Source organism: Phalaenopsis equestris, unplaced genomic scaffold, assembly GCF_001263595.1.
Source record: "Phalaenopsis equestris unplaced genomic scaffold, ASM126359v1 Scaffold000002, whole genome shotgun sequence".
Lineage (NCBI taxonomy): Eukaryota > Viridiplantae > Streptophyta > Magnoliopsida > Asparagales > Orchidaceae > Phalaenopsis > Phalaenopsis equestris.
In genome coordinates this window covers 33,850,624-33,867,023 of record NW_018164444.1, presented here as the reverse complement: position 1 = coordinate 33,867,023, position 16,400 = coordinate 33,850,624, and the positions used below count along the sequence as shown (strand labels likewise).

At 37.6% G+C, this 16,400-nt stretch overlaps 1 protein-coding gene across 4 annotated transcripts in view; it reads right to left on the bottom strand.

The window, feature by feature from the left end:
- Positions 1-16,400, bottom strand: part of LOC110022858 — a 60,115-nt gene that overhangs the window by 31,023 nt on the left and 12,692 nt on the right. For all 4 annotated transcript variants that reach the window (XM_020722002.1, XM_020721995.1, XM_020721987.1 and 1 more), the window contains exons 2-13: positions 14,539-14,772; positions 13,992-14,179; positions 13,746-13,902; positions 13,170-13,307; positions 12,884-13,073; positions 9,065-9,210; positions 8,351-8,533; positions 8,079-8,189; positions 7,531-7,650; positions 6,986-7,124; positions 6,674-6,837; positions 6,367-6,453 (exon numbers count right to left, since the gene is read on the bottom strand). In XM_020722002.1, coding sequence (XP_020577661.1) covers positions 6,367-6,453; positions 6,674-6,837; positions 6,986-7,124; positions 7,531-7,650; positions 8,079-8,189; positions 8,351-8,533; positions 9,065-9,210; positions 12,884-13,073; positions 13,170-13,307; positions 13,746-13,902; positions 13,992-14,179; positions 14,539-14,772 — 1,857 coding nt within the window. The remainder of the gene's footprint in view (positions 1-6,366; positions 6,454-6,673; positions 6,838-6,985; positions 7,125-7,530; positions 7,651-8,078; positions 8,190-8,350; positions 8,534-9,064; positions 9,211-12,883; positions 13,074-13,169; positions 13,308-13,745; positions 13,903-13,991; positions 14,180-14,538; positions 14,773-16,400) is intronic.

Genomic DNA, 16,400 nt, shown 5'->3' with positions numbered 1-16,400 from the left:
TCAAGTGCCACAAATTATATGACTGGGTTCCCGCAAATTTTTTCGACTTACTATCTGTGCTCTAGAAAAAATATCATCAGAATTGTCGATGAATCCAGTAGTTCTATTGCTAGTAAAGGGTTGATTGTACTAACGATTGTTCTACCTCTGGAATCTGTTTTCCCTGATTGCAATGAAACTTATTATCATTCAAAAAGTTGACAAGTGATATCGATTGCATTGCTGTTTTATCTTCTGATGGTTTTTTTTTTCAGGATTGTCGTTTGGGGAGGATGATTGGAACTACTAAGTTGGTAGCTGCTCTACCACTTCCAAGGGAACAATACAAAGAGTGAAGACACGACACTCGAAAGTTGTAGTCTATCTCGAGTCATTGAATGTCTCGTCATGTTATTACATTATCGATTAGATCATCCTAGTTTTCAATATTTAAAAATTTTGTATCCTCTGATTTTTTCTAATAAAAATCTTTCAAACTTCAATTGTGAGACATGTAAGTTAGTCAAACATTGAGTCTATTACCAACCTCACACCTACACACCTTCCGCTCCTTTCTCGCTCGTTCACAGGGACATATGGGGACCTTCTCGCACTCCTAGGTACACCATCGAATGATGATTCTTAACTTTAATTGATGACTACACGCAAATGACGTAGGTCTACATTTTAAGAGACAAATAGAAAATCGTTGTGACCTTCCAAAACTTCTAAACCTTTGTCATAACTCAATTCAAAACTTCTATTCAAGTCCTTCGAACCGATAATTGTTATGAGTTTTTCAATTCTGTTTTGAGTGAATTCTTTATAAGTAAAGGCATCCCCTGCCATAGCTTTTGCACACACTCCTCAACAAAATGGGACAACTAAGAGAAAAATTGTCACCTCCTCGATATTTCTTGCTCCATTATGTTTCAATCCAATGTCCCGAAACGTTTTTGGAATGATGTCATTATAACTGTCATGTATCTCATAAATAAAGTCCCCTCCAAAATTCACAAGTTTCGAACCCCCTTAGCTGTTGTGATGTTATGCTTCCCTGACAAAAGGATCTTCTCCACATTAAACCCCAAGATTTTTAGGTGCATAACCTTTGATCGGAACACTGCCCCCAATCAGAATAAACTTAATCTCAGATCCATAAAATGTATTTTCCTTGGATACTCCACACAAAAAGAGTATCAGTGTATTGATCCTACCACTAACAAAATCTACGTAAGTGTTGATGTCTCTTTTTTTGAAATTGTTCCCTATTTTCCTGGCTCGGCCCCAAGTGAGGGGGGGCTTGGATTCTTAGACAGTATCCCCTTCTACAACTCCTACGAATATTCCTCCTGTTGAATCGTAAATTATCCTTTGTGAAAACACGCCTTGAGGGTTAGAGACGAGAGGAGGATGGGAAAGAGCAATCAAGAAAGTCTCTCTCAAGAATCAGGGAGAGATCCTTTTACTCGCATCTCCACCATCTACTTATAGTGGAGTATTTGTACAATTATATAAAGAAGGTAACGGTTAGGGAAACCGTCCTTAATGTAATTTAATCATGATAATTTACTACCAAATCTGTATTACAATTTGAATTCAAATATGTAAAAAATTGGTCGACGTGCTTGAGTTCGATCTGAAGGACAAGGCGACCATGTTAGTGGAAATAAGGCATGCCGAAGTAAAAGTCGGTTGGTAGGCAGGTTGAGATCAGGCGCCCCTCATGAGAAGCCTAAGACGGTCTTAGATTATAGGCGTGGTCAGCCAACTGAGTCCCTTGTCATACTATGTCGGCCAACTCCAATTGAGCTATCGGTCATTGAATGATTGGCTGGGATCCTATTTTCTGTAGACGGATGCCTTGATTGTCCGGCCATTGTCCGGATCAGCTTGATTTCTTTGAGATTCGTGTCGACGGTTTTGGTGCATACAAATTAGTTCTCTGAATTTTCCTAATCCTTAACAACAACTACAATAAGAACAGAAAAATTAGTAAACAATTATTGATGTAAAAATCACAAATCCGTAACATTGCCTTAGATGCAGATGAGTCGACTAGGTCGGAGGGTCATGAGGAGTTCAAACCGGCTGTGGTGGCCACTCTTCAGGCCAAGTATGTCGAGCTCCTGCCATCAGCTGTACCTGATGCTCCAGCGGAGCATCAGCTGCATGACTCTTTGCTCGAGTCAAATCCTCAATAGGGTTGATGTCATGGCGACTATCGTCCACCAAAGCTGTGGAGCAGCGAGCAGGTGAGGTTGGATCACTGACGGTGTCGGTTGATCCTTCTGCGAGAACAGGCGGAGGTTGCCATCTTACGAGACAAATTGAGAGTGCTCTGTGAATAGATCGATCTGGGTAAGTTTCATCGCAAAACTGATCGAGTGGATCAGATTATAATAGACAGAGAGATGGTTCTCCAAAGGTTAGCTTGTAAGGGGTATGTCCCGTCTAAGACCTTGGAAAACTTATTCATTAAATATTTTGTTTGAGGTTTGTAATAATGTTAATGACAATAAATTAGTATTTAAATAAATTTGAATAGATGTTTAGTGTGACACTAATCGTTATTTCACTTCGTTTTTTGTGTCTGCCCTAAAATATGGCAAGAGACCGTTCTTTTTCATTTTACGGGTTCTGGTTTCCTTCTTTGTGCCATCAATTTCTTTTTTTTTTATTTTCAATTTTCGGTCGTCCGTTATGTTATGCGATGGTTCTAAAATATTCCCCAACCCTTGATGGCTCTGTCAAGGATGTTGAGCCTTCATTTTTTGACGGAAAACGAGGTGACGCAATTGTAGAGGAGGTACGTTCTTCATATCACGTCACTCTTCGGAAGCTACTAGGGTCGGCTCGAGCGACGGATGTCGTGGACAAGGACCTAGTCTTTTACCGACACTAGTTCAAGTACGGCCTTTGATTATCTTTGTGCGACGAGCTCTGAAGTGTATTCAATACATACGGGGTTATTCCGACGCAAGTATTGCCGAACTTCGTGGCCTCTTTTGTCGATGAGAGCGTATTTCATTGCCAATCAAGCTCTTTAAGCATTTTTTTTCACGTTTAAGGTCGATAAAGAGGGCTTTGTTGTGTTTTCGACGGGCAAGGAACTCCACTTGCTGAGAGTAAAGAATAAAATAAAGGAGTGGAAGAAGTTTCTAGTTAGTTCTTGCTCTTGCACCTGGAGAATCCAGACTGAGGCGACAGAACGTGCGGTGCCCAAGCCGAGGTCTCTCACCGAGTGCATGGTGGTTGCCAGAGAGATGTTGACCCGTCGTACGCTCTCGACCCCTCAGTATACCGCCAAGATGACGGATTACCCGTGTGCTGGTGTGTAAAATGACCAAGGAACAGTGGCGTCTCTCGGATATTGAAGAGGTGGTCCAAGCAAAGGCAACAAAGTAAAAGTTGTTTGCCAAGCTCCATAAGCGGGAGCGTACATCGGGGCCAGATAATTCTGCAAGAAACAAGGACCAGCTCCCTTCCAGCATGGCATCGAAATATCTTACCTCTATGTCAGATCATAATGTTGTTGTTATTCAAGATAAGGTAACCAGCAAGGTCGCGGTTATCGCTTGAAAACGAGCTTATCATTTTGTTCATGCAGGGGAAGGAGACGGGAGAACTTTTGTTTTTGAGAAATTCCTAGAAAGTCGACGTATCATCTGGCGCGTCACAGACCGTCGCTACTCCACTTGACTCGCAGGTCGATGGTTTGTTTTTATATCCTTGCCCGAGCGAGCGGAGGCTGGTCGACCCCTCTCCCCTTCCTTAACTGGTGTGTCATCGGGGGCAACCTCATCTCCTGGCTAAGATCCTTCACCGTCATAGGAGAAAAAGAGCTAATAGAAGATGTGGCGGCCCCTCCTCCCCCTCCGTGGAAAGGGAGGAGGGAGGCCTTTGAATAAACCCGCGAGAGGAGCAACGAGTGGATGTAGACTGACATTGACCAGTGGTTCAGTCTTATGGACACGTCTAGGGACTGGCACCCTCCATCAACCGAGAATAAGGGCATGTCGTTGCTCCTATTGGAGTTGCTATGGTCTGAGGACCTTTACCGAAACTTGGAAAATGCGGCGGCCAAAAGCTTTTCCGGACATTGGAAAATGCGGCGGCCAAAAGCTTTTCCGGAACACAAATCAGTTCCTTTTGATGGTTGCACAGGTCGCTCACTTCCAGGGGCTGACTCTAACGGAGGCTCGAAAGAAGATAGACTCTTTTGAGGCGGAGTTGAGGATGGTCGCTAACGACCGAAACCTTTTGCAGTTGAAACTGTAGAACATGGGTGAGGCTAATCAGGAATCTCTTGTTACGACAGGGGTATTAACAAAGGAGGTTTTTGAGTTGAGGGAAATAGATGCCTCGTTCGTTTCCAGGGAGGAGTGCGAGGACGGCTTAGCAAGTGAGCTCAGGCGCGGGATGTATTAAACCATCCAATGATTTATTCATCACGGTTTGGTCGGCCCCAAGTACTCCGACCTGGAAGAGTTCCTGTCTTGATCCCTGATAAAACTGATGAAGTCTCCAAGCAAAATGGAGGTTCGGGCAACGAGGAAAGATTGGCTACCCGTTAGGGCACTGTTGCACATAGATATTTTCAAAAGAAGAGTTTCCTTTTTTCTTTTTCTTTCATTTTTATTTGAAAGGAGAAAGTTAAAGCAAGAACATTTGTAATTCCTTTTGCTAATTTTGGAAAAAATACATTCGTTTTTCTACTTATTTTGGATTGGTCGTGTTTTGATTGATAGTGTGCTCATCTTGCGAGTCGATCTGCCGTATGGGCTAGCCAACCGAAGTACTTTGTTTATCCCATTCAGTTGAGTTGTTGCCTCCGGAGAGACTTGCATCTGAGGCGACCTTTGTGACATGTCGCGAATATCGTCGCTTGCAGATGTCTTGGCCACCTTTTAGAGCTAAACCTCAAATTTTGGATATCTTGTCCTCATAGGTCGTTATTTAATTTTTTAAGGATTCGTTCAACTTAAATCGTTTATTGGGAGGCCAATCACGCCCTCAACCGTTGTCTATAGTGATCAGTTAAACATACCAACTGACTGACTTACATTGGTCCTAGGACACTACATATTCAGTCGATTAGGCATTTGCCTCAACCGAGTTTGCTCTTTTTGCTACATGCGAATCTGATCGTCACCTGCTAGAATTACCCTTGAGGACTGTCTTTCCACTCTTTCACGGATCATTTCGCTAGCCAGCGGATAACCATCTCTGGAAACCAGGCCTTCTCGACTTTAAGTGCTTGGGTTTCCCTCTGTTTGTACCTACATATGTGCTTCACAAATTTTAAGGTTGACAATAGGTCGCCCTCCGCGAGGTCCTTGGGTGGGTCGAGTTGCTCAAGTGTCTAGATTTTGGCAGTCGACCATCTCGGCGGGTTTGGCATTATCGCCCTATCACGTGCTTCTAGTGGGCCAATACCAATGGTTGTACTAATCGTGATGCGGGTTCTGTTATTTCTATTTTCGGAAACATAGCAGCGTCCTGTCCAGTCACTGAGGCTCGCCGCCCCAAGGTGTCCTTGTGTCCAGAGACCACTGTTCTTGATAGACGACTTACCCTCCCTATAAGGAGAGAGAGAAGGGTTCCCCGCTATTTGTACCTACATCTTGAAAAGGGGAACTCATTAGTGTAACATAACGGGAGCAAAAATGCTATAGCAGAGGATCAAAAATGAAGGTGGCTATGAATGTCAGGATAAAAGCGGAGGATCAGCTAAGATGAGTCCCCCCCCCCCCCCCCCTTCTTTTTTATTTTCTTTTGATGCGTGTCAGGATAAAAGCTGCTATGAATGTGATAAGTATTCCTTTTCTCTTTCCTTTTTTGAGAATCAGGCCTCCGAGCCTTTTTGTTGGTGTGAGGCCTACAGGTGTCAAATTGTCTTGTTATGGTGGGCCCATTTGTGGGCTTTTGTCGGGAGAACTACAACACTCCCCTTTGGTAACAACATGTCGGATAAAAATGTCTTGTTATAGAAAATGACAGCTTGACCGTGTAATAGAAAAAACTTAGCTTAATTTAGTACAGGAAACTCAAATGAATCACCGAATAATCTAAAATCCATTACCACCATGCGTTAAATCAGTGTATTTGGTGGAAATTTCATAACTACAGAAATATATTATGACATAACTGGCACTGGTAAAGAGAGCGTGAGGAATATAGAGTAGAAAGAGAGTGCGTGTGTGTGTGAGAAAAGCACTTTTATAAACTTCGAAAACTATACAACGCCTAAGAAATTGGACACTGGCAGGACAAGCATGAACAGACAACCATTATCCAAAAAACTCTGCTTGGCGAAGTTTCCACAAATACAAAATAATAAGTACATGTAAAACAGATAGGAGAATTTAAACATAAGAAATATACCTGTGAAGAATAGAGAAGACAGAATCTGCTTGCAGCAGTTGTGACAGACACACCAACACTGATTTTATAAGAACAATGAGGATCCACCTACCAAAAAAACAAAAAATGTTAGAATTTAACAATTCAAATGGAAAGAGTCAAGGAAATGTTTGACAAATTAATGAGATACCAAATTCAATTAATAGCAGATCAGGAGAGCAGATCTAATATAGATAAGAGCTGGGTTGAAGAATATGAAAAAACGGTCATGGAACATTAGAAACAATCACTAAATTTTTTTTTCTCAGAAACATAATTAATTTCTTACCAACAAAAATACGTTAGTTCTGTCAGAACCCTGACTGGAATCCCACATCCCCGGCGAAGAATCAACAATCACAGTTTCAGAGTTGATGTTAGGAATAACATGTAGGCCAGAAACAGAATCCCACGCAAGACCTACGGGTGGGAAACAGCGTAACCTGCAAAGACCTGTTACACGGTTCAAGAAATATATAAAATTACATCGAAAAAACAGCATATATTTTCCACATAAAATGCCCATAATGACAGAAACGGAAGAATTGGATAATAGTTACATTTGAAATGAAACTACATAAAAGCATCCAAAAAGGCTTACTGCTTTCATCCACATGATCAGCGGAGTCTTTCAATCCACAGCCTTCTGTTTGCAATGATATAGTTACAGGCAAAACACCTAAGCTTACAGAGAACGAGAGATTCAATGCAAGAGCATGATCCTCCTTCAAAAGCATTTCCTGCATGAAAAATTAATTCCACAGCTGCTAAAAATTCTTAACAAAAAATGAAACATTTTTGGGGCATTTACACACATAGCACACAATTCTTATGTATTTACATATCTCACACCTAAACTTTCATATTTACATACACAGCACTCAATCTTTAATATCGCACCAAAAATAGCACCGTTACCACTTTTTAAAAGTGAAATACACATTTTCATCTATAGGTTTAAAGCACCAAAGTGTTACATATATAAATATGAAAGTTTAGGTGTGAGATATGTAAATACATGAGAATTGTGTGCCATGTATGTAAATTTCCCAACATTTTTCGTGTATGTAGATGAAGAGCAATCAATCAGTACAAATCCAAAAAAAAAAAAAGAACTATCCTTTAATCATAATACAAAAGGTGAACCTCTTTAGAATAGGTAGAGCGAAGGAGCAAATTGGGAGAAAATTCCCACTCTCCGTCCTTTGGATTGAAGAACTGTCCAACTGCCATAGATACAGCTGGGGGAGGGCGACCTGAAACAGTCTGAAGAAGAAGACAATCCATTTCTTTAATGCATTAAATTATAGCTGTAAAAAAGTTTAAATACACAATTCAGTATAATTGAGTGCAGTTTTCAGCAGAAAGTTCTATAGTATGTCAATATTAACAAATGCAAAGTTATTTACCAATATACCACCAAATTCCTATATATTTACATATATAAAATCAAAACTTTACTTTTCACAATTAAACAACCTAAATCTTTCTATCACATAAAAAATACCACCATTTTAACTTATAAAAAGTGAAGTACAGCTTTTCATGCATAGAGGAGGTGGCATTTATGTAAAAAACTGCAGTTTAGGTGTTAGATATGTAAATACATAACAATTGAGTGGTATGCAAGTAAATATTCATAAATTAGAAGGTAAGTCGGTAGCATAGAGCTGATTGATAAAATAAAATAGTACCGGCCGTGGAGCAACAGATATAGTTAGGAACCTATATCCTTGCATTTCTTCGGGTGTTAATATTAGAACTGAAGATGGAGGTGCTTGCTCAGTCTGGCTTCCTGGTTCAATCTGATAAAAAAAATAGAAAATTAGCGGCCCGCACGCATATCAACTCATTCAATTTGCTCATAAAATAAATAATTAAAAAATCCTGAACGTAAATCCTGCAGGGATCTACTTGAACAAAGAATTACGAACTAAATTAAGGTACAAACTGGAGTATATTGTACCTGCCTTGGAGCAGGTCCAGTTGGAATGTAGACCATTTTTGAAGTCACCTCCAGAACTCCATTTTCAAGCAGCATTTTGTCTCCTGTTGATGATCCATGCTTCTCAGGCCAAAGGTGAAGCCTAACTCCAGAACATGGAGCAAGATTTGTTACAAATATGAAGTGTTCTTTGCCATTTGAGCTCTGTGAGTACACAGGTCATTAATTAGATCCTGACCACAAGTAGACAGTTTTACCATTGTACGGACAGAAATGCAGCATACAATATACAGTGCGAGCAAATATATCAAATACAATAAAGTTTGGTAGCAGTTAGGAAAAAAAATTCATCTGCAAGCCAAAGTGTGCATGCAAGACCATTCATTTGCTGGAGCAGGAGAAACCAAGGGGCCGTTTAAGATCACTTATGATTTTTGTTTTTTATTTTTATTTTTCTTTTGTTTTGTTTATATTTTTACTTAAAAAACAAATTTGGTATGTTCTAACATCTTCAGTTCTTTTTAAAAACAATCAAAACAAATTTTAGATGTTTTGATTGTTTTTAAAACAAGCTAATTTATTTTTAAAATAAAAAATAAAAACATACAAAAAATATACTAAACAAACATGTTTTTAAAACAAAAGCAAAATCAAAAACAAAAATAAAAAATGAAAGTGATCCCAAACAAGAGTGTGTGATGCCAAAGATCAAATATGGGATTAAAGTGACCAAACCTGATTTCTTATGTCCAACCACCGCCTTCTCCCATCCATGGCTAGCACGGTGACAGAAGTTGAGTGAATGTAAAGATCTTTCTCAAGTACATCACCTCTCCAGCGAAAAAATGGTGGGCAAGAAGAAAATCCATCAATTTGCAATCCTGCGAACAAGATAAATAATCAAATAAATTACAATGAAAAAAAATAATCAAAATATGGTCCCAACACATATATTAATATTATCGTTAAGTATTTGCAAGAAATAATATATACTTTCAAGTAGTAGTATCATTGTGACATAGGATGATATTGAAATCTAACGCAGGTGTAAGGCAAACCATGAAATCTACTAAAATGTAAGTACAGTACAAGAAAAAATCAAACATAAGATGATTTTTAAGGTTGCCAATATGATGCACAATATAAGTCATATAAGCATATAATTGCGGAAGTAAACTAAAAGTAAATCCAGCTATAAATCAATGTCATGAAAGAAAGCAAATTTCCACTTAAAGATAGAGAAGTTTGCATCCATAATTCATGAAAGAAAGCAAGTTTCCCGCCGACATAACTCAAGGAAGTCAGCAGCATGGCACAGAACTAGAAGGGCTCCTTTCAATAATTAATTAATTATAAGAGGGCCAAGCTTCTTTTCTTTCTTTCATAAGGTTAATGTAGTAAATAAGAGGCTCCTTTAGAAATAAGGAGAGTTTTTGACAGATTTAGTTTCAGGTTATCCTGAAAATGGGAGGAGTTCCCTATTTTAGAGTGGATTCTCCGAGTTAGGAGAGTTGAAAAGGAGAAGATAAAGTAACAGTCCAAAACTTCACCACAATCAGTTACAAAAGCATATAAATCCCTTTCCCGTGGTTATCTAAGGCATCAGGCAATGAATTCCTGTTTCTTGGGATTGTCGAAGACAGCTTCAGCCATATCTATCTTTCAGTATTCATCAAGTCAGTTCCACCTTATTGTCCTTGGAAGAACAACCCCTTCCCTCAACCCAGTAAGTTTCCTAAATCAGCTTGTTATACTGGGATAAGCCATCTGGAGATTGTTTGGTGAAAAGGTTCCTATATAAAGCTGTTAAATCCTGGACTGGTCAGCACCAGACCAATCACATGCAAAGCCAGCCACCCTCGCCTCTCCTATCACAAATCAAACCCAATTACAATCTCTTTAATTGCCTTTGGGCCATTCACTCACGTACTTCTCATGCTTGGAAACTCTTCCTTCTCGTCTCCCCTACTGATTTGAGAATGAATGAACTAGGGCAATGCAGGCCTCTCCTCCACAAGAAAATATTGCATCCGGATTACGTACCGTATGAACTCCAATAAAACAATGTCATTGGTAAAGTGGTGGGACCGGGTTTTTGCAAATTAAAAAAATATGAAAAAAAGCTATTTTTTCAAGCGACCCGGCCCGAAGACCGTCCGGTGGTATTCTGGTGCTATTATAGTGATATTCTGGTGGTATTCTGGTGCTATTATGGTGATATTATTGTGGTATTATGGTGACACTTTGATAATATTTTTGTGGTATTATTATGGCATTTTGGTGATATCATGGTAATATTCTAGTAATATTATTAAGGTATTATAGTGGTGGCCTGAAGACCGTCTGGTGGTATTCTGGTGATATTCTTGTGATATTATAGTTCTTGTGACATTTTTGTGAGATTCTGACGATAGTACAGTGGTATTATAGTAGTATTATAGTAGTATTATGGTGATATTCTAGTGATATTAGAGTAGTATTATGGTGGAATTTCAGTGGTATTATTGTAGTATTTTGGTATTATTCTTGTGGTATTATAATGGTATTTTGGTGATATACTAGTGATATTATAGTGGTATTATGGTGGCATTATTGTGGTATTTTAGTGGTATTCTTGTGGTTTTATTATGATATTTTGATATTATTCTTGTGGTATTCTTGTGATATTATGTTCGTATTCTGGTATACTAGCATAACCTTCATAATACCACTAGAATATCCCCAGAATATCACAAAAATACCACAAGAATATTACTAAAATATCACAAGAATATCACCATAATATAATAATAATACCACCAGAATATCATCAAAATACTATAATAATACCGCCATAAAATCACTAAAATTCTACCAAATTAATATAAGAATATCACTAAAATATCACAAGAATATCACCAGAATATCACAATAATACCAATAAAATACCACCAGAATATCACAATAATACCACCAAAATATCACTAGAATGTCACCGATATACCACCAGAATATTACCACAATACCACCAAAATGCCACAATAATATCACCAGAATACCACTGGGTGGTCTTCGGGCTCAGTCACATAAAAAATAGCTTTTTTCATTTTTTTTAATTAGCAAAAATCCAGTCTCACCACTTTACAAATGACACTATATTATTGAAGTCCGCACAGTATGTACTTTGAACGCAATATTTTCTCCTCCTCCATAGCCTCAAATCCTCCCAATTGAGCCTCCTTCCCTCTTTCAGAGCTCTAAGTCATCAGCCACCTTCACCCTTCTTTCTTCCCCCAAATCCCTCCAAACGGCTTCCCCTTTCAACCAGCAGCCACCACACCTTCATCACCTCCTCCTTCAATCGACGAAAGCTAGGGATCCTTCCCATCGCAGCAATAGCAACTCCTGCTTCCTCCACCTAAAATCTATAGAGAGTCGTCCTCCTCTTGTTGAGAGAAATCATAGGCAACTAAACATAAAAGCTTAACCTTCATTTCACCTCTATCTTTGAACTAGAGTTGCAGATAATCCTTTTCCTCTTCTATCTTTTTGATATCTTCATGATTTCGTCATACAGTTTTATTTAATATAATTGGTTTAATCATGATTATTTTCATCTTAACTTTGGGATAGTTGTTAGTTTAGAATGATTATAGGGTAGGTCCAATTGATTAGGTTGCACCAATTTCGATTAATAATTTATTGAAATATCTCCATCGATGTACTCATGCTTATGAGCAATTGTATTGCATAGGATCTTAGAATCGACCCGCCAAATGTTGTGGTTAAGTTCAGATAAAATTTAAATTTTGTAGCTCTCGCCTCAAGAAAAGTAACTACTATTTATTAATGGACTATAATGCAATGATACTCTTGATAAAGAAGCCATGCAATATTGGACACGCCTTGAGCACAGACACGCACCAATATGCCCCTAACAAATGTCGGAAATAGCTCTGACATGTCTGATTTATAAAAATAAAAATAATATTTAAAATTATCCCTTTTTTAAGGAATTAAAATTTAAAAAAAATTAACAATAAACATAGATAATACATATTTTGTATCTAAAAATAAAAAAATACTTATTATTTAAAAGATAGAATAGATCTATCTTGTTATCCATTAAATCAAAAGTCAATGTTAATATTATTCAATTTTTTATTTTTCTCTTAATATTATGTTTATTTAATTATATTTATAGTATCTGTATCATATATTTTAAAAAATAAAAAAAACGAGTGTTCGTGTCATACACTTCAATGTTACGACATTAACCTTATAACTGGTATACGATTCTTCATTATTTTATAGGATTGTCAGATATGCTATTAATATCCTAACTTTTTATACACAGGCTGGTAGACCTCATTTTTATGTTCAAAATGAGATAATAGATTGAATGAATAGCTTTGTCTTGATTTAACTGCACAGAATTCTATGTTCATAATTATTTAAGTTTAATTATACTTTAGGTATCCGTGCACCCAAAAAAATTTAATTAGATATAAATAATTATGGTAAAACATGGAAAGAAATCATTAGACTTAAATACAACAAAAAAATCACATATACCTGTAGCATCCTGTGCACCAACAACGGGATGGTTTTGAGAAGTTGATGATGATTGTCTTAGTTTTATCAGCCCCAAACTCTGAGGTAAACCACTTTGCAACATTCTGGTAAAAATAAGAAGCCTTTTCTCCAAATTTGTATACGGTCGTCTGTTTTCAGGATTTATCAAAGTAAGAAGTGTATGTGATATCTGTAAAATGCATCAAAATGTTTAGAGCATGAAATATGCCACTAGAAAAATAATTGGAAAAAAATACTCTTTTGCTAGAATAATTGTGTACCAAACCTGGACGACTAATTGATTGCACCAAAGAATAGTCTGGTGCTCCATTGAACGCCATACGTTCTTCATGCTAGAACTACTTATCATAAAACCATTCGTGGAAGGAACAATGCCATCTAAAGAAGCCAACTTTGACCGAACCTAAGAAAGACAAATACCATAAATTTCACATAAATTAGCTATTTTGACAGCAAAAAACAAAAAATGTATAAAGTGTTCATTGCATAAAATCAATTATTGATAACTAAATTAGAATATGCAAACACATTTATTATTAAAGTCATGAGTTATAAGCGTGTTAAATGAATGAGGACAAGCAAGATGATACAAAGCGCCATGTTGAAGAAAAAATTTTGCTAACATAATGAACATCAAGGCAAATGATGCAGTAGTATCCAACAAAGAGTATAGCAAAGAAATTAGAGAAATTTTACCAGGCAATAGAAAACTAAATACTCCTAAAAAAACATAAAAGTAAGACAAGAAAGGTTAAAAAATGAAGCATGTGAAAACAGCACAATGTAATACTGTAAAACAACATACACATTGAAGAAAAGAGTTCAAGATGAAAGGTCAAACCTGGTAATCATAAATTCCACCAGAAACAGATATAACAAGAACATGGGAGAGTTTGGAGCCATGAAAAGCATGACCGGCCATGAACCTCATTTTCCATTCGCGATTAACTTGCGAAAAATAATGACCCAAAGATGGCTGCAATGCAATAGGAGGTGCCCTGCAAAAAGACCATAAATTATTTATAACCCAAATGTATTTACAGAATAAACGAAATCATATTTACATGGTAATTGAAGCAAAACATACTGATGAGGGCTAGCGAGGGTTAAGATAGTCTCAACTGCTGACTTTCGCAAGTGTGGGTGAATTACTGCAGCTCTAGCTACGAATCCGCCCATAGAATGGCCCACCAATATTACACTATTGGGCGAGCCTCCAGAGGCATCAGCTCCTTTCAATCTTGCTTCATGAGAATCTTTATACAAATCCAATATCTATAAATTACATAATACTTACAAATGATCAAAATAAGTATAGAATATCAACATTATCTGGGTGTTTAAAATCTACAAGCGAAAAGTTATTTCCTTTACATGAATAGTATTAGGAAGATTTACATACAAGCCACTCAATTCTTATGTATTTACAGATCTAACACCAAAACTTTAATTTTTATGTACATACCACCTTGCCTGTGCATGAAAAGGTGTATTTCAGTTTCTACAAGTTAAATGGATGGTGTTTTGATATGATATAAAAGATGGTGATATAACTTTAAATAACAATGTTAAACAAATCTCATAAGTTGTATAAATCATGGCATTTCTAAAATAAACAAAATTAAAGTAGTTACCCTATGAATAGAATATACAACATATTCAGTATGCTCTTGGAGTATTTGTCCATCCATCGCGGAATGCTCCCCCTCAAGATTCACGGCGAACCAGTTCAACATTTGTTCATATTTCGTAGGGTACTTGAAAGAATTTGAGAGTTCAACATTTACAAAGGGTGCTTCTCGATAAAAAGTTGCCTCGAGTGGTCCACCTTGATACGCCCTAGAAGATTCCGCAGCCAAGGAACGAACCTGGAAGAAAATGAATATGGAATAAAGATTCAGAACAGTCGTATATAAAAAATTTTTTGGCCAAGAAACAATGGCAACAATGTATCAATATTGTTAAGTTTGAATTAGAATAAATCATATTATTCATATTTATAATCCAAAAAACCAATTCTCAAGGCTGGCAGAAGCACCAGAGGAGATATATGTCAAGGAGAGGCAAAAAGATTTGAATATCAGTTCAGTTACACTGGCGTGATCTCCAACACATACACTTTTTATAATAAAGTAGAACTGAGCAAAATAATACATTAAATCCATTCAAGCAAAAAGCTGAAATCAAATTTGCTATTGACAGTGATATAATAATCTGCAAGGTGCGGGACGCTGATGCAGAATGTAGGATGTGGGTTCAGAAAAGTGAAACTGCATTAGGTGCGAATGAAGGAGCGGGATCCCCCAATCACAGGATCAAACGGGCAGGATTCCATCTTGTGGAACCTCTATAGCAGGATTTTCCTGCTGCTTTGCTGCGGCAGCCCTTGTGAGCCCCTTTTTTAATAGTATTTTAAGTAAAATTAAAGTTAATTTGAGTAGAAATATTTATATGTTGTTATTTTCAGGTTTTGGGATTTTTGTTTTGATTTATGCTATATTGGGACTATTGTTCTCTGTTTTTTGCTATTTGGAGTGGTGTATCCTTAGCCGGATTAGATTGAAGGGGTAATCTCTGTCAAACATCCAACAACCTCCTACTCCGACGGTTCTAAAACCTATCGGCAGTTTTCCGGCTACCAAGCTGCTATCAACCCACTGATTGTGCCAGATTTCTGTCGCCGTCCCTCCTCCCTCCTCCCTCCTCTGTTGCCTATCCAATTAATATCCTAACACCTCCCTTGATTTTTTTCACCCCTTCTAGGAACCCCAGATTGGTGTCGCTACATTAATATAACTGTGAGAATGGATCACGTAGAAAGGCTAATTGGAGCCTCTACGAATATTAAAATGTATTGAATTGACCAAGATTTGCACAGTGCTGGCCTTCAAAGACAAGGCCCCAAGAAGAATCCTCAAAAACGTCACCCCGCCCACAATTTTTGCATGCCCCAACCCCCAAGCACCAGAGCTCTGGCTTTCTATTGGCAACTAGAAAACAATCTACAATCATCAACTTCCTCAAAGAACTTGAAGGGTACTAACACCAGATTCTTCAATGAGAGCAATTGCACACCAATGGCCTCCATCATTTTATCATGTGCCCAATGCTAGTCTGTTAACTCACTTCCTATACTTCTCTGCCAACATAGTTTTATAATTTCTCATTTAGTAAGGGAATGCTAAGCCCCTCAAAATCTTACAGTAACATCTATGCATCTTGTGTCAACTGAATTCCAGAAGCCCGAGAAGACCCGAGTCATCCTGAAAGAATGCTCAAGCTGAATTGGACCACATGAGATCAAGCAACGCTAGGGTCTTTTGCTCCGACATTCTTAGAAGCGTACACAATGTAGAGGTGAGGAGAATGTTAATGACATTGAAGATGAATATATAAGTAGTTCAAAAACCTAGACAAGCAAGCAATTTTTATTGTTTTTTTCTTTTCTAATAAAATATTTATGTTACGACTACATCTTAAAAGTAAAAAAATTGTC